General features: G+C 42.7%; 1 protein-coding gene across 3 annotated transcripts in view; it reads left to right on the top strand.

Moving 5' to 3' along the window:
• The window catches only part of gipc2 (GIPC PDZ domain containing family, member 2), an 84,314-nt gene extending 64,650 nt beyond the window's left edge, over positions 1 to 19,664 (top strand). For 2 of the 3 annotated variants that reach the window (XM_072510386.1, XM_072510388.1), the window contains exons 4-6: positions 11,249 to 11,361; positions 15,667 to 15,748; positions 17,286 to 19,664. In XM_072510386.1, coding sequence (XP_072366487.1) covers positions 11,249 to 11,361; positions 15,667 to 15,748; positions 17,286 to 17,437 — 347 coding nt within the window. In that variant the 3' untranslated portion in view covers positions 17,438 to 19,664. The remainder of the gene's footprint in view (positions 1 to 11,248; positions 11,362 to 15,666; positions 15,749 to 17,285) is intronic. The other variant, XM_072510387.1, reaches the window with a different exon arrangement.
• The last annotated feature ends 2,391 nt before the right edge of the window (positions 19,665 to 22,055 follow it).

Here is a 22,055-nt window from a genome sequence, read left to right as displayed (position 1 = left end):
AATTCTGGGGTGCAGAGGAATCGAGGAGTTTTCATATGCAGGCACAACAAGTAATTAAGGCTAAGGAAATGCTTTTTTTTATTATGAGAGGAATTCAACATAAAAGTAAGGATGTTATGCTTTAGTTATGCAGGGAATTGGTGAGACCGCTCATTTGAATATTGTGCGCAGATTTGGTCTCTTTAGTTAAGGAAGTATGTTAATGCATTGAGGTGGTTCAGAGTAGGTTTACTGGAAAGAGCTTATGAGGAAAGGTTGGGCAGGCTGGGCTTGTTTCCACTGGGGTACAGAAGAGTGAGGGATGACTTGATTGAAGTATATAAGATCTTAAATGATCTAGACTCGATAAAAGGATGTTGTGTCTTGTGGGTGAATCCAGAGCTAGGAGGCACTGTTTTAAAATTAGGATACACCTTTTAGGACAGAGATTAAGAGAATTTTGTTCTGAGGGTTGTATGACTTTGGAACTGAGCCTCAGAAGGCGGTGGAGGTGGTGGGGCCATCACTTCATGTTCAGACTTCCTCCAAAATGAACTTTTTTAAGGTATGGGCTGTGGAGTGAGACCCATGCAGACTCAATACAAAGTAAGATTCATGTTAGGCACGGTAATCAAAGGTTAGAATCTCTACAGTACAGAAGGAGGCTATTTGGCCCATCGAGTCTGCACCAATCATTGAATCATAGAATTTACAATGCAGAAGGTGGCCATTCGGCCCATCGAGTCTGCACTGGCCCTTGGAAAGAGCACTCTACACAAAGCCCACACCTCCACCGTACCCCCAGAAACCAAGTAACCCCATCTAACATTTTTGGACACTAAGGGCAATTTAGCATGGCCAATCCCCCTAACCTGCACATCTTTGAACTGTGGGAGGAAACCGGAGCACCCGCAAAACAGACACTGGAGAAAGTGCAAACACACACAGTCACCCAAGGCCAAAATCAAACCCGGGTTCCTGGCGCTGAGAGACAGCAGAGCTAACCACTGTGCCAGGTTATTGGGGCTGGCATAGCACAGGGCTAAATCGCTGGCTTTGAAAGCTGGTTTAGCACAGGGCTAAATCGCTGGCTTTGAGAGCAGCCCAGGGCAGGCCAGCAGCACGGTTCAATTCCCGTACCAGCCTCCCCGAGCAGGTGCCGGAATGTGGCGACTAGGGGCTTTTCATAGTAACTTCATTTGAAGCCTACTTGTGACAATAAGCGATTTTCATTTTTTTATTTTTATTGGGATGGATGGGAATATAGAACTTGAAACACAGATGGATCAGTCATGATCTTATCCAAAGGTGTAACAGGTTTGGGTGACCAAATGGCCTACTTAATTTCCGTATGTTCTTCCCAGTGGCCTGACCTATATTTATCCCTCAACTAGAATCATTTCATAATTCCTGGTGTGACCTTGCTGTGCCTCAACTCAACTGGGATGGCCTGAGGTCATGAAAGGTGCAGAGGGGCAGCACGGTGGCGCAGTGGGTTAGCCCTGCTGCACATCTTTGGGTTCTCAATGGCGCCGAGGTCCCAGGTTCAATCCCGGCTCTGGGTCACTGTCTGTGTGGAGTTTGCACATTCTCCCCGTGTCTGCGTGGGTTTCGCCCCCACAACCCAAAAATGTTCAGGTTAGGTGGATTGGCCACGCTAAATTGACCCTTAATTGGAAAAAATGTATTGGGTACACTAAATTTATATTAAAAAAAATGAAAGGTGCAGAGAAATCAAGGGCCTGTGTCAAATAATGACACTATTTATAAAAAAAAAAAGTAGGGACGGGATAAGGAATGTTACAAGGACTAACCTTAGGGCGGCATGGTGACACAGTGGTTAGCACTGCTGTCTACAGCGCTGAGGACCCGGGTTTGATCTTGGCCCTGGGTCACTGTGTGGAGTTTGCACATTCTCCCCGTGTCTGCGTGGGTTTCACCCGCGCAACCCAAAGATGTGCAGGTTCGGTGGATTGGCCATGCCAAAGTGTCCCTTAATTGGAAGAAAATAATTGGGTACTCTAAAGTTTAAAAAAAAAAAAGATTAACCTTGAGGTTTTGTACCTGAACGCGTGGAGCATTTGAAATAAAATGGCTGAATTAGTTGTGCAGATAGATGTAAATGTATATCATATAGTTGGGATTACGGAGACATGGCTCCAAGGTGACCAAGGAGGGGAACTAAACATTGAAGGCTGTTCTGTTTTTAGGGAGGACAGATAAAGGAAAAGGCGGCGGAGTTGCATCGTTGATTAAAGAAGATATTGGTACTATACTGAGGAAGGATATTTGCACAGATGATGTAGAATCTGTATGGGTCAAGTTAAGAAACACCAAGGGGGGGCAGCACGGTGACGCAGTGGTTAGCACTGCTGCCTCACGGTACCGAGGTCCCAGGTGCGATCCCGGCTCTGGGTCACCGTCCGTGTGGAGTTTGCACATTCTCCCCGTGTCTGCGTGGGTTTCGCCCCCACAACCCAAAGATATGGGTTCAACGACAAGGAAAATTAGGAGAAAGGTTAAGAGGAAATATAACTTAGGAGAGGTTACTTATCGAGGTGTTAAGATTCAGAACAGAGGTTAAAAAAGCCAACATAAGTGTACTTTACCTGAATGCTTGTAGTATTCGGAATAAGGTAAATTAGTTGATGGCGCAAATCATCGTGAATGACTATGATTTAGTGGCCATTACTGAAACATGGTTAAAGGATGGTCACGACTGGGAGTTAAATATCCGAGGGTATCAAACTTTTCGGAAGGACAGAGTGGATGGTAAGGGAGGTGGTGTAACTCTGTTACTTAAGGATGACATCCGGGCAACAGTAAGGGATGACATCGGTGCTATGGAGGATAAGGTTGAATCCATTTGGGTGGAAATCAGGAATAGTAAGGCGAAAAAGTCACTGATAGGAGTAATCTATAGGCCACCAAATAGTAACATTATGGTGGGGCAGGCAATAAACAAAGAAATAACAGATGCATGTAGAAATGGTACAGCAGTTATCATGGGGGATTTTAATCTACATGTTGATTGCTTTAACCAGGTCGGTCAAGGCAGCCTTGAGGAAGAGTTTATAGAATGTATCCGCGATAGTTTCCTAGAACAGTATGTAATGGAACCTACGAGGGAACAAGCGGTCCTAGATCTGGTCCTGTGTAATGAGACAGGATTGATTCAGGAACTCATAGTTAGGGATCCTCTCGGAAGGAACGATCACAATATGGTGGAATTTAAAATACAGATGGAGGGTCAGAAGGTAAAATCAAGCACTAGTGTTTTGTGCTTAAACAAAGGGGATTACAATGGGATGAGAGAAGAACTAGCTAAGGTAGACTGGGAGCAAAGACTTTATAGTGAAACAGTTGAGGAACAGTGGAGAACCTTCCAAGTGATTTTTCAGTGCTCAGCAAAGGTTTATGCCAACAAAAAGGAAGGACGGTAAAAAGAGGGAAAATCGACCGTGGATATCTAAGGAAATAAGGGATTAATAATCAAATTGAAGGAAAAAACATACAAAGTAGCAAAGATCAGTGGGAGACTAGAGGACTGGGAAATCTTTAGGGGGCAACAGAAAGCTACTAAAAAAGCTATAAAGAAGAGTAAGATAGATTATGAGAGTAAACTTGCTCAGAATATAAAAACAGATAGTAAAAGTTTCTACAAATACATAAAACAAAAAAGAGTGGCTAAGGTAAATATTGGTCCTTTAGAAGGGAGATTTAATAATGGGAGATGAGGAAATGGCTGAGGAACTGAACAGGTTTTTTGGGTCAGTCTTCACAGTGGAAGACACAAATAACATGCCAGTGACTGATGGAAATGAGGCTATGACAGGTGAGGACCTTGAGAGGATTGATATCACCAAGGAGGTAGTGATGGGCAAGCTAATGGGGCTAAAGGTAGACAAGTCTCCTGGACCTGATGGAATGCATCCCAGAGTGCTAAAAGAGATGGCTAGGGAAATTGCAAATGCACTAGTGATAATTTACCAAAATTCACTAGACTCTGGGGTGGTCCCGGCGGATTGGAAATTAGCAAACGTGACACCACTGTTTTAAAAAAGGAGGTAGGCAGAAAGCGGGTAATTATAGGCCAGTGAGCTTAACTTTGGTAGTAGGGAAGATACTGGAATCTATCATCAAGGAAGAAAAAGCGAGGCATCTAGATGGAAATTGTCCCATTGGGCAGACGCAGCTTGGGTTCATCAAGGGCAGGTCGTGCCTCACTAATTTAGTGGAATTTTTTGAGGACATTAACAGTGCGGTAGATAACGGGGAGCCAATGGATGTGGTATATCTGGATTTCCAGAAAGCCTTTGACAAGGTGCCACACAAAAGGTTGTTGCATAAGATAAAGATGCATGGCATTAAGGGGAAAGTAGTAGCATGGATAGAGGATTGGTTAATTAATAGAAAGCAAAGAGTGGGGATTAATGGGTGTTTCTCTGGTTGGCAATCAGTAGCTAGTGGTGTCCCTCAGGGATCAGTGTTGGGCCCACAACTGTTCACAATTTACATAGATGATTTGGAGTTGGGGACCAAGGGCAATGTGTCCAAGTTTGCAGACGACACTAAGATAAGTGGTAAAGCAAAAAGTGCAGAGGATACTGGAAGTCTGCAGAGGGATTTGGATAGGCTAAGTGAATGGGCTAGGGTCTGGCAGATGGAATACAATGTGGACAAATGTGAGGTTATCCATTTTGGTAGGACTAACAGCAAAAGGGATTATTATTTAAATGATAAAATATTAAAACATGCTGCTGTGCAGAGAGACCTGGGTGTGCTAGTGCATGAGTCGCAAAAAGTTGGTTTATAGGTGCAACAGGTGATTAAGAAGGCAAATGGAATTTTGTCCTTCATTGCTAGAGGGATGGAGTTTAAGACTAGGGAGGTTCTGTTGCAATTGTATAAGGTGTTAGTGAGGCCACACCTGGAGTATTGTGTTCAGTTTTGGTCTCCTTACTTGAGAAAGGACGTACCTGGCACTGGAGGGTGTGCAGAGGAGATTCACTAGGTTAATCCCAGAGCTGAAGGGGTTGGATTACGAGGAGAGGTTGAGTAGATTGGGACTGTACTCGTTGGAATTTAGAAGGGTGAGGGGGGATCTTATAGAAACATATAAGATTATGAAGGGAATAGATAGGATAGATGCGGGCTGGTTGTTTCCACTGGCGAGTGAAAGCGGGTGAACTCGGGGGCATAGCCTCAAAATAAGGGGAAGTAGATTTAGGACTGAGTTTAGGAGAAACTTCTTCACCCAAAGGGTTGTGAATCTATGGAATTCCTTGCCCAGTGAAGCAGTAGAGGCTCCTTCATTAAATGTTTTTAAGATAAAGATAGATAGTTATTTGAAGAATAAAGGGATTAAGGGTTATGGTGTTCGGGCCGGAAAGTGGAGCTGAGTCCACAAAAGATCAGCCATGATCTCATTGAATGGTGGAGCAGGCTCGAGGGGCCAGATGGCCTACTCCTGCTCCTAGTTCTTATGTTCTTATTATGTTCTTATGTGCAGGGTAGGTGGATTGGCCACGCTAAACTGCCCCCTAATTGGAAAAAATGAATTGGGTACTCTAGTTTAAAAAAAATAAATTATATTAAAAAAAAAATTAAAAAAAATTCCAATTAAGGGGCAATTCGGCTACCAGGCACGTTTTTGGGTTGTGGGAGTGGGACCTACGCAGACACGCGGAAAATGTGCCAATTCCACACGGACAGTTACCCAGGGCTGGCATCGAACCCGAGTCAGTGCTGTGAGGCAGCAGTGCTAACCACTGCGCCCTTTGCCACTATATGCTTAACAAATCTGCTGGAATTCTTTGAAGATGTGACTCGTTGAGTTGACTAGGGAGAACCAGTGGATGTAGTTTATTTAGACTTTCAGAAGGCTTTCAAAAAGGTCTCGCATAGCAGAGGGATTGCGGATAATGTTTTGAGATGGATAGAAAGCTAGAAAAAATAGGAAGGCAGATTATTATTTGAATGTGTGTAAATTGAGAGAGGTGGATATTCAGCGAGACCTTGGTGTCCTCGTGCATCGGTCGCTGAAAGTAAGCATTCCGGTAAAGAAGGCAAATGGTAGGTTGGCCTTCATGGCGAGAGCATTTGAGTATAGGAATAGGGATATTTTACTGCAATTGTATCGGGCATTGGTGAGGCCACACCTGGAGTATTGTGTTCAGTTTTGGTGTCCTTTTCTGAGGAAGGATGTTCTTGCTCTGGAAGGAGTGCAGCAAAGGAATGATTCCTGGGATGGCAGGTCTGTCAGATGAGACTAAACCGGTTAGGATTATATTCGTTGGAGTTTGGAAGAGTGAGAGGGGATCTCGTAGAAACGTATAAAGTTCTAACAGGATTAGACTGGGTAGATTCAGAAAGAATGTTCCTGATGGTGGGGGAGTCGTGAAGTAGGGGTCATAGTTTGAGGGTAAGGGGTAAACCTTTTAAGACTGAGCTGAGGAGAAACTTCTTCACCCAGAGAGTGGTGAATCTGGAATTCACTATCACAAAGTAGTTGAGGCCAAAACGTTGTGTAATTTCAGGAAGGAATTAGATTAGCTCTTGGGGCTAAAGGAAGCAAGGGATATGGGGGGGGAAGGTGGGATCAAGGTATTGAAGTTGATGATCAGCCATGATCATAATGACTGGCGGAGCATGCTCGAAGGGCTGAATGGCCTCGTCCTGCTCCTATTTTCTATCCATGTTTCTATGTATTTATATTTCTCAAAAATTGCTTATTTGTAATGTTTTGTGTTCATTGGACTGTCAAATGCAGCATAATTTTAAAATGTTCGAAGAGGATCCCAGCTACAATAATAGAAAGCTTAGCCCTTAGCAGCAAAAGGGGTTTTGTGGAATGTGCAAATTGATTGTCCGGTTGAGTTGTTCGCTGAAGAGCTGTAGCTGGAATTGCTGCAAGTACGTTGCTAAATGTATTTGCAGAAAATTTTGAACATCGAGTGATCTGGCGGAGAATTCAGTTGAACATTACCATCTTGCACCAACCACACGTGCTCACTCTCTGCAACTTTTAAATATTTACATTTCCATTTCCTTTTCCAATTTAACATGGACATGATCTGTCTGAAAGTTGAAGGACTTCTACTTAGAAGTTAAAAGGGAATAGATGGAAACAAGTCTGAATTTTGGAAAAACAACTGTCAAATTGACTTGTTTGAAAGCCATGAATTACCCTTTAATGCAGTTTAATTCGTGATTTGGCAGAGATTTTTGTATCTTCCAATAAATGTGTATAAATTCAGTGTTGCTTGGCAAGAAGTGTAGGTGTTGAGAATTTTTTTTAGATATACCAGTGGGACGTTTTGTTGAATCAGGCGTGTTGGTTGGACTTCGTGTGCAGAATGACTTGCATCCTGTCACGCTGCAATGATCCACTGAATAAATTGGCATAGAATTTACAGTACAGAAGGAGGCCATTCGGCCCATCGATTCTGCACCAGCTCTTGGATCAACCTAACTTGCACATCTTTGGACTGTGGGAGGGAGCCGGAGCACCCAGAGGAAACCCACACAGACACTGGGTGAACGTGCAGACTCCGCACAGACAGTGACCCGAGGCCGGGAATCGAACCTGGGACCCTGGAGCTGTGAAGCAACTGTGCTATTCACTGTCCTACCGTGTCGCTCATGACTGACGCATAGCTGCAAACATTGGGGGAAAAAATAACTTCCAAATTGTAATTTTACATTTGGAAGAATGGCTTGTAGGACAGTCTTGGAGCAAGAATTTAAAAAAAAAAAAATTTATATAGAATTTGCAGTGCAGAAGGAGGCCATTCGGCCCATCGAGTCTGCACCAGCTCTTGGAAAGAGCACCCTTCCCAACCAGGAGGAAGTGATGGATTTTAGACGGAGTGTGAGGCCGTCATCACCGAGGGAGACCAGTTGAAGGCAGAGAGAGTAATAACTCAAAAGGTTTTAGGAGAATTTGAGTCTGCAGGATTGGGATGACAGAAGATTCAACCTCTTGCAACTGATCAAGAAACAGGAGGCTATGTCCTGGGTGTTCCATGAATTTGCTGCTCACTTGCGGTCGCTATCTCGATTTCATGCTGTCTTTGAGTTTCTATGTATTTATATTTCTCAAAAATATAATGGACTATACACAGAAAATACTGAAAACACTCCATATCTGCAGAAAGAAACCGTGAATATGTCAGTCACTGACTATTAAAAACTGGAAAATGTTAAAGATGTTTAATGGGTTTTAAACAAGTATATATGCAAGGAAGGGGGGTGGGTTGGGGTGGAGCAGCCAGGGGCTGGAAGAACAACTATTTCCTTTTGTTCTCCCCTCTCCTCCTTTCCCTGCTTCTGCGTCACTAATGTGAAACATTAGCATGCGTTACAGGCCTGAGTATTTCCAGCCATAATGTGCATAGATTTTGTGCCTGTAATCCAGTAAAACGTCTCCCGGTTTTACCGATTAGACCTAATATGATCCTAATATGGGCTGGTTTAGCACAGGGCTAAATAGCTGGCTTTTAAAGCAGACCAAGCAGGCCAGCAGCACGGTTCAATTCCCGTACCAGTCTCCCGAACAGGCGCCGGAATGTGGCGACTAGGGGCTTTTCACAGTAACTTCATTGAAGCCTACTTGTGACAATAAGCGATTTTCATTTCAGTACACTAAAATATTTTGTGTAACACTTGGATAATGTCATTCCTTTTGTTTTGCTAGCAGATCATCCTCCTTCAGCGAGTTGTGCACAGTGCCACTAAGTGACTCGAGTTGGTTATTCTCGCAGTGCAGTCTGTTCTGATAACCATTGAAATGATTGATAGCGCAACCTATAGGAGGCAACAAGTTTTGTTTTCTCTTTTGACCAGTGTCAGTAAAAATTGATAACTGGACCATGATCTCATTTTCAGTATGTGGGGCTGTACTAGGTACAAATTGCCTGCTGCCTTGTTGTTCAACAGTGCCTGCACGTCAGAAATGCTTTTTTGGCTACAAAGCACTGTGAGCTGTAATGAGGACACAATAAAGTCTATATTAATGCAGGTTTCCGAGAGTTCAGACAAGGAGGGAAGAGATGCACCTCTTATCATTCTGAAGCTGGTCGTTACGGAGTAGGGCGTTCCATTAATCTGAAACTGCGGTCAAGATGTTCTGCGGTAGAAAGCACCACCTGAGTGCAAGTCTGCAGCTCAACAAAACAGCAGCAGTGATCATGCAGGAATGATTTACAATAACTGCACACCAGCCCATCTGGGATCGGTTTGTTTGTCTGCTACAACACAGGCTGAGAATGATGATGGTGCGCTCCGTTCCTCCTTATTCATACAATAGCTCTCAACTACACAAATCTGAGTTTGAGGTGACTGCTGTGTGGTTCTGTAGGTAGCCCTTCCTTGTCTGAGTCAAACCCCATTCCGCAAACTTGAGACTAAAATCCAGGCTGACACCTTCAGTGCAGCCTTGTGAAAGGTCCTGTCTTTTGCATTGAACTTTAAACTAAGGCCTGTCTAAGGCCTGCACCCCTCGGGTGCACAAAAAAGAAGGCAATTTCTCCCAATGATCTGAACAATATTTCATCCCTCAATCAGATCATTTTAAGGAAAAATCCAGTCATTATCACAATTCTGGCCCTTGTGTTTCAGAACAGGCAGCACTGATATATGATGGCACTCAAACCTGGCCACTTGGTGGTGCTATGCAGAATGCTCTGCCAGCTCCAATGCCGTTGTTCTAATATTTGATTGAACAGGTAAGTATTCTGTTACTAAGGGAATCAAAAGGAGAGTCATTCGACCAGAAATTCAAAAGATGCTGGAGGGTAGAAATGTCAAATTATCTGAACAGGGACCTATGACAGATCTTGAGATGTTTTAGTATATTTAAGGTTGCTATGAAACTGGAATAATAATCCAGAGGTTCAAAATACACTGTGGCATTTTGTGCAGTTGAATTCACTAAGTCTTGAATACCTTCCAGTTTTGGTGAAAGATCACAGACCAGAAACGCTAATTCAGTTTCCCTATCAATACTGTCTGAGGGCCAAGTGTGTCCAGCATTTTCTGTTTATACCTTGGAATTTGAGTGTAAATCACACCACTGCACTTTTACCCTTCTCTCTGCCTAACACAGTATTCTACCCAGGTCTATGGATCACCCAGAACATGGTTCATCTATCTCCTGTTTTTATCTTGTACCTCAGAACCCTCCTGACCATCAGAGAATGAACAATCAGCTGATGCTACTTGTCAGAAGGCACTGCTGTCACTCCCACTGTCTTCAAATGGCCTCCCTCTGTGACTATGGCTCTGTCTCTCTGCCCTGAATTCCATCATGCCCTCCTTGTTCAGACACTATTGAGTTCTATCAAATATAAATCCCAATGTGGAAGGAAGTGATTTATTTCCAATATCTTCAGCGAAAGGCCAGGCACAAACTATATTGCATTTTACCAAGTTTATAGACTGTTTTGTCTGCCTGATCCATGCTGCATTATCTTCCATGTGGGCCCACTTCTATCCCTCTTCATCTCATCTTGGCACAATTTTTTCCCCCTTTTCTTCCTCGCACCATTACCGAGCTTTCCCTTGAATGTTTTCATGCTATTAGTCTCTACTAGTCCTTATGGTGGCAAATTCCACATTCTCACCATTTTCTGGATAAAGAATTTTTTTCCTCAGATTCTTGTGGGATTTATTTGTGGTTATCTTAAATTTGTGGCTCTAGTTTTCATCTCCCCTCTCCTAAAATTGTAAACAGCGTCTCTGCATCAGTCTTACCAGATCTTTCACAAAGTACTGGATTAGATCACTGCTCAACCATCTCATTCCTGATTGCATAATTAGGCCAGATTTTTTTCCGAGATGATCGAAGGTGGAGCATTAATGCAGGTTTGCCTTTTCCATTCTTTCCAGCCACTTATCTCATCAGCTATTTGTTAGACGATGTTCTGTGGAAATCGGTTGCTATTTTGCCCTACATTTCAGTGACGTCAAAAGTAGTAACTTGAGAGTTGAAGCATTTTGGACCTGAAGGATGTGAAAGGCTCTATCTAAATGTGATTTTTATTCTGCTGCTGTTCTCCCTCTTTCTTTCTATGCTACACCAAACATTTTAAGGATGTTATGATAATTTGACATTGAACAGGATAAGATGGGTAGATGAATGAAGAGTTGTGACCTGGTTTAGCTGTAATTTACTTGGAAAGTGTGACTTGAGTTAAAAATTGTATTTACCCCATTTTGTAACATTTGAAGATGGGAGTGGATTTAAATTTCTTTCCTTCCTTGTCAGAAGGCATTGAACCAAGATCACGAGGAGGAAGACCTGGTGGGAACTCTAAGATTAGCACAGGGAGGGGTACACTACGATTACGTTCAAAGGGACCTGCAACTGTTGAAGAATTGGTAAGTGCTGCAGAGCTGAGCGAGTTCCTGAACAGGGTTTAAACATTTGGAATAAAAATAGAAAGTGCTGGAAAGACTCAGCAGGTCCAGCAGCATCTTTTGAGAGAGATGCAGAGTTAATGTTTTGAGTCCGTGTGACTCCTGAAGGTCCTATGGAATCGAAACGTTAACTCTGTTTGTTCTCTTTCTATTTCAAGTTTTTAGAATTCGCAGTGTTTTGCTTTTATTTAAATAATTGAGCTTCACATCCATTTCATTCAAACAAAAATGTTGCTTTCTCTGGACTGGAGAGTGCTTTACACACTGTCAGACCACTCGTAATACTGTTTATTTCCAATTGAGGGGCAATTTAGAGCGGCCAGTCCTCCTAACCTCCACATCTTTGGGTTGTGGGGTGAGACCCATGCAGACACGGGGAGAAAGTGCAAACTCCACACAGTGACCTGGGGTTGGGATCGAACCCGTAGGCAGCAGTGCTAACTACTGCGCCATTGTGAGACCCACATTCGTAATACTGTTGCCTCGTAATTTTGAGGCACTGCTGCCTCACAGCACCAGGGACGCGGATTCAATTCTGACCTTGGGTGACTGCGGAGTTTGCATGTTCTCCCCGTGTCTGCGTGGGTTTCCTCCCACAGCCCAACGATGCGCAGGCTAGGTGGAGTTAAGGGGATAGGGTGGAGGAGTGGGCCATGGTTGGGTGCACTTTAAGAGGGTTGGTGCAGACTCGATGGACTGAATGATCTCCTGCGCCGTAGGAAGCATGAGTTACATGTGTACAGTCCCCTCAGGAGATAAGGGTGCTGATTGGTTGCGATGTTGGCTGTTTGGCCAAGGCATTGCCATGGAGAAAGCAATGAGGAATTGTAGGCTTCCCAAGTACCCAGGTGTTGCGGGAGCTTCATGACTATTCAACAGCAGTATTCCCCAGTCCCGAACTGACCAGACCACAGAGTTTCAGTTAAAGAATTTTGTTCAAGCTCTAGCAGGGAAGCTAAGCATCCACAAGGTGGCTTACCAGCTCCCCGATCACAGAAAATACAGAGCAATTATACTTTTGCGTATTATCTCAAATAATTAACATACACCAAATAAAAGAAGAAGAAATTGCTAGTAGGCTTCAAATGAGGTTACTGTGAAAAGCCCCTAGTCAATATATTGGTTCAGAAATTATCTACGTTTTAGGTACTCCTGGTGTGCGTTTTCCTGGTCTGGCCAAGATCCGCCATTTCTCAATTCAGTTAATCAACACAGTGATTGACTGTTTTTGGGTCCCCCGCTGGAGAGGAAGAGAAGAGAGCATCTCTCTTTAATCCTCTTAAACTCCTTTCCCAATACCCTTGTCGCTAACTTCCTGTCCAGTCTTTCCTTGCCTGTGCACTTGAGATTTGCTGAACATCCCTCGAGGCTGATTATTGGAGCTTACTTTTGCTATTAACTGTGACTCACTCTAATCTTTTAACTCAAACAGTTCTGTCTGCAAAGTCTGCAGTTCAAACACGCCCTTGGAAGTAATCGGTTACTCAGCTCTTTGTCTTGTGCTCTCTTCACCCACTTAATCCTGGCCATCACGTGGGGCTACTGCCCTCTTAATTCAAGCTCAGTCTGGATGGTTGGGATGTTTGAGTCAGAACCGGATCACCAATCATCTCCAAAGTTAGACATGTCCCATCTGGGTTGCCAATGTGCTGTGCCTCTGCTAGCCGCAGCTAACGCATGCAGACAGAATTGAATACTCGGGTTGATTTACCTTTAAATTCGCTTTTATTCTGTGTTTAATTAAACCAGTTGCTTTCAAGACTTGTGGCTTTAATCAAGTGTCCTTGCCATTAGTGAGAGCTTGGCCAGGTTCACTCTTAGGGGCTGATGGGTTTTGAAGTCGGGTCTGAACATTTGTTTTAAAAATTATAAATTTAGAGTACCCAATTAATTTTTTCCAATTAAGGGGCAATTTAGCATGGCCAATCCACCTACGCTGCACATCTTTGGGTTGTGGGAGCGAAACCCACACAAACACGGGGAGAATGTACAAAAACTCCACACGGACAGTGACCCAGAGCTGGGATCGAACTTGGGACCTTGGCGCCGTGAGGCAACAGGGCTAACCCACTGCGCCACCGTGCTGCCCCCAGGTCTGGACATTTGACGGTTGATCTCCGGTTATCATTGGTTAAATCTCGGTGGTATCGTACTTTATACAATTTCAGTTAACAATCCTTCAAGCTTCAGACGTCATTCGAGTTTATCCTAGAGAGAGAGAGCCTTGTCCCAAAAAAAAGTGTTATCAGCAATGTGACCAACTTCAAGTCACAGCTCTGTCTCCCTCCATAAAATCCATTTTTCACAGCGCAGCAGTTTTCTTGTTAGCTTTTTAAAAAGTTAGTCATTGTCATTGTCCTCTTTTCCCACAATGCCTTATGACTCAATGTTGACCATCTTTCCCACTCCGCACCATTTATAACTAATAATTAGGATTACGTATGAGTATAATTACCAATCCTAATCAAGGCACGTACATAGTATTATAATGTTGCGAAGCACGTATTCGCCCTACTTATCTACACACTGCTCGGCATGTATTAGATTAAATCTACAGATGAGCTGTCGTTCTCCATCTCCCATCTCTTGTTCTCTGAGAATCACATGGACGGTGGCTGCATGATCAAATTGTGAAATTAAACTTTCTTGAATGTTTATCTGTGCTGTGGGAATTGATTTCTGTCTCTGGAAATTTACCTGCTATAGCAAGCAGCAGCCGTGTGAACACTTGTAGGTTATTTAAAAACTTTTATAAAAAGAAAAAAAAATTCTTTTTAGAATTTGTTTTCTGTCGTAAAGTTAGAGTACCAATTTTTTTTTCCAATTAAGGGGCAATTTAGCGTGGCCAATCAATCTAACCTGCAAAGTCTTTGGGTTGTGGGGATGAAACCCACACTGACACGGGGAGAATGCGCAAACTCCATATGGACAATGACCCGGGGTCGGGATTGATCCCGGGTCCTCGGCGCCGTACTCCCAGTGCTAACCACTGCTTCACTGTACCGCCTGGTTTGATGCAAAACCTATGTAGTACGGTCACCAAAGGTGGATTGACTAAAATTAAGGATGTGCAAGATATCTCAGCTTTGTAGCGGAGGGGCTTTGTAGGGGAGGAAAGGGGCTCAGAAAGGTAGGGAGGGGTGATGTCACGGAGGGATTTGGAAACAAAATGGGAATTTTAAAATCAAGCCATTGCTGAGCCAGGAGTAGATGTGGGTCAGCTAGCACAGGGGTGATGGCTGAAAAGAACTTGGCGCAAGTTAATAGCCCCGCTACTCTTGATTTAATTTATTGTCACATGTACTGAAGTACAGTGAAAAGTATTTTTCTACGGCCAAGGGAACGTACATAGTACGTACATAGTAGACAAAAAAAAATAATTGACAAATGGTACATCAACAAACTGTGATTGGTTACAGTGTGGATTAAGGGGCCAAACAAAGCAAATGCACGAGTAAGAACAGCATAGGGCATCGTGAATAGTGTTCTTACAGGGAACAGATCAGTCCGAGGGAGAGTCGTTGAGGAGTTTAGTCGCTGCGGGGAAGAAGCTGTTCCTATGTCTGGATGGGCGGGTCTTCAGACTTGCAACATCGAGGGCCGAAGGGCCTGTACTGCGCTGTAATGTTCTATGTTCTGTACCTTCTGCCTGATGGAAGGGTCTGGAAGAAGGCAAAGCCTGGGTGGGAGGGGTCTCTGATAATGCTGTCTGCCTTCCTGAGGCAGCGGGAGGTGTAGACAGAATCAATGGGAGAGTGGCAAGCTTATGTGATGCGTTGGGCTGAGTTCATCACACTGCAGTTTCTTGCGGTCTTCGGCTGAGCAGTTGCCATACCAGGCTGTGATGCAGCCGGATAGGCTGCTCTCTATAGTACATCTGTAGAAGTTTGTGAGAGTCTAGGCAGACATGCTGAATTTCTTTAGCTTCCATAGGAAGTAGAGACGCTTGGATTTGCTCAAGTTTTTAGAGGGTGCAAAATGTGCAGCCAGCCAGGAGTGTGTCGGAATAGTTGAGGTTACAAGGGCGGACTGAAGGCTGAGGACCAGCAAAAAACCCAACCTGACTGCTGTGCTGCATTACCACAGTGATCACGCTTCAAAATAATTCATCTGTTGTAAAGTGCTTTGGAACATCCTGAGGTTGTAAGAAGAGCTGTTGTATCGTTATAATGTGAGGATCTTTGTTTTTGTGTGGTAAATTTGTTGATCATCTTGCAGTTCACAGTCAACTGACCTCTCTTCTTGAACTTACTATTTATTTAACAGCCCACTGAATTTGAAGAAAAGGCGATTGGTAAAGTTGATGACCTATTGGAAAATTATATGGGTATAAGGGACACAGAACTAGGTGAGTTTATTGTTATTTTTTTTGTAAGTATGGTATTTGGGTTGATAGAATTCCAACTAATAAGTGCTTTTTTCTCTTGTTTGCCGACAAAATGTTTCTTCAATCTTGCACTAGTCATGTTCCACTCAAATTTCAGGGCACAAGTATGAAATCTCTTGCGCCCTATGTCCACTTGGTGTGGAAAACATCTAGCAGTACAGATTTTATGCTTGGATTATTTAAGGTTCATATTGAACAGTCGTAACAAAGAGCATGAAGTTCGCTTTCCAGCTCCTTTTGTAAAATAAGTTGTCCTGAAATTTGTGTGAAGGATTGTAGCCCAATTTCGTATTGGTCCCTCCGTGACTGAGATTGCCTGACTTTTGATCATTGAATTAAATGAACTGCAAGTTGTGGCCCTTGGCAAATGGGTAGCTCTACAATAAACAACGTCTTGGCTGGGAGAAATATTTAGAAATTAGCCAAGTGTTCTATGCATCTTTATCAATTTGTATGTTGGGTGACTTGAATTAAGCAGTACTGGGAAAGATTACCATCCACAGGGGTGCAACACTCTAGAAGAATCAGCTTTAAAACTGCGAAGAAGTATGGTAGTTTTGGGATACACCACAAATAGAAACATTTTGCATTGATTCTAAGGGGCTTTGAAAGCAGACCAAGGCAGGCCAGCAGCACGGTTCAATTCCCGTAACAGCCTCCCCGAACAGGCGCCGGAATGTGGCGACTAGGGGCTTTTCACAGTAACGTCATTTGAAGCCTACTTGTGACAATAAGTGATTTTCATTTCATTCATTTCAAATATAAATAATTCACTAAATTCAACAAGGAGTCCCTTCCCCAGAGAGTGGGGAGCATGTGGAATTTGTTACCACAAAGGAGTGGTTGAGGTGAAAAGCATAGGCACATTTTAAGGGGAAGCTAGATCACAAGGAAGAAAGGAACAGGAGATTAAACTGAAAGGGTTAGATGAAGTAGATTGAGAGGAAGCTAATGTAGAGCCTAAAATATTAGTATCGACCAGATGGGCTGATTGTTTGGACGGGGATAATGTGCTCAACCACCATAGAGAGTATTAAGAACTGTGTAACTGACTGGTGTGCTCCCAAGAGCTTTAGTTTTGGAACAGCCTGATATTGTCATATGCCAGCAATGCATATTCCTCTATAACCATCCCTGGATATGTTTTGTCCCACTGGCAGGTTAGACCTTTCAAGGTGGGGTACTGTCAGGTAGAAGTGCCTTTGGGAGTCCTGAACCTTGGTTGGCTTCAGGTTAAATACTCAGAGCAAACCCCTGTTCATCATCATCTACCACATCGATATTTCTTCACATGATGTCACCGGGAAGGAACTGAGCGAAGTAAAGACATCAAATGTACTCTGGGTGCGAGGGTTTCTTCAATGTCTGACACATAGCTGCCGGACTGAGTTTGCATCAGGTGGTGACAGAACCACTATCCTGTGAAGAAGCATGGATGTTTTATGTAGCCCCTTTAACGTGCTAAATGCAAGCTGTTAAAATCTGATTTTCTTTCTAGCTGCAACCATGGTTGAAGTCGGAAAGGACAAGAAAAATCCCGATGAATTTGCAGTTGCACTTGACGAAGCTCTTGGAGACTTTGCATTTCCGGACGAGTTTGTCTTTGACATTTGGGGCGCAATAGGTGATGCAAAGAAAGGAAGACTTTAGTGCCAACGTAACTATAGGGATCAGTGGGCAGTGGAGCAGTTCATTGTTCCCTTTTTAATGTCAAATGGACAATTAACTTTGTAGCCGAAAATGGAGATAATGCAGTTTTTTAATTGAAATGATTGATTCGTCCTGTGACTTCTGTCCATTCGTGCTATGACAGCTTAGTTTTATTGAGTGCTTTTGGTTTTATAAACTCTGAACAGATCATAGACATAAGGCCAAATAAAAACCCAGCCAATGAAATAGAGCACTCCCCAGACCATCCTGCTCCCCCTCCCACCACTCACAAGCACAGTTTGCTGGGAAAGAGAAAAGCGTGGAATTGCCTTTATCAACCCTGTCACAGATCCATTTTCCCAAGCGCATTGACGACTTGAGCGATTTTGCCACCTCTTTCTCTGTAATGTCTGCTGAAAGACAGCATTTGATGGAAATATACAGGAGAGCGGGTGGGGTTGAGATCAGAATGTACCCCCCCCCCTCAATAGAAACTGAAAAACAAATCAACGCACTTATTATCTGATTGACCATTTGCCAATGCCGCTGGGTGAAGTGTAATAGCGGGAGAAGGAATTACTTTAATTCAATATCTACTTCATTTAAACAATGAAGCACCAGATGTTGTTCCTTAAAATTGGCTTGTAAAAAGGGAATATTTGAAATTTATGGCACTCTGGTTTAGTGCTGGTGGTAGTAATCTGAGTTTATGAATTAAGGGTATTGTAAACTGAAGCATATTGGCTGTGTTACAATTCCCTGTTGCAATGAATAAGGGTGGCAATAACATTGACCACAGCTATATAAATTATATTGGACCAAAGGTTTTCTGAAGAATATTTGCACATTCCAATTGCGTAATCTAATTAGGGGTTCTTGAGCTTAATATATTTTGAGTCAAAATATACATAGTTTCAAACCAAAAAGTGTTTTTATAACTACTATGTGGGTTTTCATGAAAACTTACATTTATGTACCACAGCGTGCCTAATGCCATGCCACAGTGTGTTTTATAAGTAAATTACTAATTTTGATCTTTGAATGAAATGTGGTACCAGGACCATCGCCTAATCAGAAGTTTGCTAGGAATTCGTTTTATTTTAAATATAGAACCAGTACTTCCTGTTTTGAGTTCATTTAATCTGTAAATACACATTGCCTATTGATTTATGTGAATGCAGGTTATGGGGTTTACTGCAATGGCTCCTCTTCTCTATACCTGGGACAATGTCCTTATCTGGGAGCATTCCCCAGTCCCCAACTTCCATTCACTTGACTACTTTTTGCTAATCCCAGTGATGCAGAGAGCCTGAGAAACTAGCAAGAACTACTGGGAAGGATCATTATTATATAACAATTGGTTGAGTCTAGCTGTATAATTATTTTTCCACCCACTGTTTAGAACATTGCATTTTTCAAAGCAGTATATAACCAGCGTTAATTGAGATTGTATTGTGAATTGGATGTCTATAATCTTCAACATTTATTTATTTAAGCTTTCTGTTGTGTGTCTGGGTGGATTTGTTAATGTTGCTGTATTTTTCAATGGGATATATGTGCTTAATCCATTTTGTATTGCTATAACTACACAATTACTTTACCAAAACATTTACCTCAGAAACTGTTCCCAGGGGTCATTCAATCTTAGTGTGCCTTGAGTCTCGCCAGATCAGAAATAACGTTAAAAACAACATTCCCATTAACTTGTATCCTGAGCTGCTGATGCCAGCAGGTTTGAGGTGTTTTGATTCCGAATTTATTGACCCATGAGGGGGACGGCACAACCATTCCTTTTCGCCGCCACTCCCTCCTCAATAACCTGGAACCAGCCTCCAGGTTCTCCATTTAAACAGGACCAAACAGAGTAAGAACATTTGAGCACAAACGACTTGCTCAGAACCTGGAGGCAGCTTCTGGATCACTGTTTGGATGGATACCTCTGTTCTATGGGACTGTTATTTTTCTTCCAAATTTCTTCTGCACTTTCATTTCCAGGGGAAATTAAATAAAATAACATTAAACATTATTCACAAAGGGTGGCGCTTAGTGGAAAATAGACATTCTGCCATAATTGTATTTCAACATGCCACTATGGACTATAATGACTACTTTGCCTAAAACAATGCATGTGTGTGTGAACTACTGAAAATTAGAAATGGGATATACACTACATCAGGTGAAAATGTCTTCTGTAAAGATTATTTTCTATTAAAGCTTTTTTGAGAAACCTTGTGTTAAAAATATTTTAAGAGGAACAGAAATACAGCTGTCATACTTTTGCTATTAAACTCATTGTCCAGCATTTATCATTTTTTCTGCATTTGTCACAGTGGATGTTCATTCTAGGGCACAGAGAGAATGTGCAAACTCCACACAGACATGGACCCGGGGCCGGGATTGAACTTGGGTCCTCAGCACCATGAGGCAGCAATGCTAACCACCGTGCCACCTGGGTCTGTATATTTTTTGGATAGAATTCGGCTGTAGTTTTCTCCATTTCTGGCGGCACTGATTCATGCTGACTTGGTCTCTGGCACATCACATGGTGTGTGTCAATTGCCCACTTGGCAAAGTGGCTGGGAGGAAGTGGTGAGAAAGATCACACCGTTGCTTTGTCCTGCATATACTCCTCAAAGCTGTCCTCATGGAATAATGTATGGTCTGAGTGAATACGAGTGTTGCTGTAGGTTTGTCCCAGTAAAGCTTGTTGCAAACTTTGGATCACCTTTAAGGAGATTTAATCTTTTGAAGGAAAAACACGTTAGTTTTTAATTTAGAGTACTCTGTTCATTTTTTTCTAATTAAGGGGCAATTTAGCGTGGCCAATCCACCTACCCTGCACATCTTTGGGTTGTGGGGGTGAAACCCTGCCAACACGGGGAGAGGGAGAATGTGCAAACTCAACACGGACAGTGACCCAGAGCCGGGATTTGAACCTGGTACCTCAGTGCCATAAAGCAGCAGGGCTAACCCACTGTGCCACCATGCTGCCTTGAAACAATACATTAGTGGGAACAGACTTGGCAGGGCAGTAGAAGAAGAGGTAATCAAAATTGACTTTTTCCAACAAGGGAGAGTTTAACCAAGTCCCATTGACATTCAATGGCTTGCCATTGTTGAGTGTCTATCTTCAACATTCGTGGAAACTCAATTGGACCAGCCGTGTAACTAAATTGGCTGTAAGAGAGGGTCAAAGACTGGAATGTTGAATGGTGACTGGCTCACTTGTATTCCAACGAGCAGATGGAGGAACACACAGATCTTGGTGCAACTGGATATGATCATAAAGTAAGGGAAAAGTTCGGTCATGAAGGGATTTAAACACATGGTTGTAATTTTATAATTGTAGGACAGGAGCCAAGATAAATCAGCCAAAATGCTGATGGCCAAGTGTTATGGGCCAGAGTTTAGAGAACCCCAAAGTGTATCATGGAGTTCACCTGACCCACAACTTTTAATAGATTGTGGTATGGGGAGCACACGGCCCACTCTACAGATGTGTACAGCAGAAATGGAAAAGTATTTTTTAAAGCAAAACAATGTTTATTCTATGAACTCAAGTTAACCTTTTTAAATCAGTGAACATCTTAGCAACCATTAATTCGAATACAACCCCCAAAGAATACAACACTAAGTAATCCTTAAGCTTTCCTTTTAACATCCATAAGACTTAAAAATAACTTTTGAAAGAAGCACATCAGGTTAAAGTCACTACTGAACGTAGTTATTAGTTTTAAATCACCAAAGGATTGATTTACAGTTTTTAGATTACAGAGAGAGAGACTATAATACCCCTTCTGGCTGTGACTGCAGCTATCCAGCTCTGAAAGGAAACTAAACACCCTGCAGCAAACAGCCTAAAATGAAAGTAAAAAGCTGACAGACAGCCCAGCTCCACGCACACCCTGACATCACTGATAAGCACCCATTTCTTAAAGGTACATTTCTTAAACACCCATTTCATAAAGCTACACTCACATGACACCTCCCTCTTTCCCCCCCCCAAAGAAAAAAACAACCATCAACTTCAAAATGGTTTCATTTGTCACCTTTTCACTATCCTTTAAGAAATGCATACAGTAAATATACTTTTTCATTTCAAAAATACAACACGCAAACAAGTATAATAATGTAGTCCATTTTTTTTTCGTCATTCCTCCTCCAACTGAAACTGCTTCTGTTCATCACATTCGTGACAAAGCATTGGCTGTCACGTTTTCTCGTCCTGCCACGTGTACTATTTTAAAATTAAATGGCTGTAACAATAATCTCCAGTGAAACGGCCTTGCATTGTTATTCCAGAATCGCTCCAAAAGTGTCAACTGATTATGATCAATATATGTAATGGTATCAGATGGATTGCTGGTCACAGAAATGTGAAAATGTTGCAAAACTAGCATCAAACTCGACGTCGTCTCCTCAATCGTTGATAACTTTTTCTGGTGAGAATTCAATTTCTTTGAAAAATAACCAATAGGCTGCTCTAGCCTATCGTCGTCGTCTTGTAGAAGCACCGCACCTACACCCACATCACTCTCATCAACCGCTACTTTGAATGGTTTCGTATAATTTGGGATGGCTAACACAGGAGCAGTGGTTAACACAGCCTTCAGGCCGT

This window comes from Scyliorhinus torazame, chromosome 7, assembly GCF_047496885.1.
Source record: "Scyliorhinus torazame isolate Kashiwa2021f chromosome 7, sScyTor2.1, whole genome shotgun sequence".
NCBI classification, from domain to species: domain Eukaryota; kingdom Metazoa; phylum Chordata; class Chondrichthyes; order Carcharhiniformes; family Scyliorhinidae; genus Scyliorhinus; species Scyliorhinus torazame.
The sequence above is the reverse complement of the archived record's forward strand: the minus strand, read 5'-3'. Positions and strand labels throughout refer to the sequence as shown.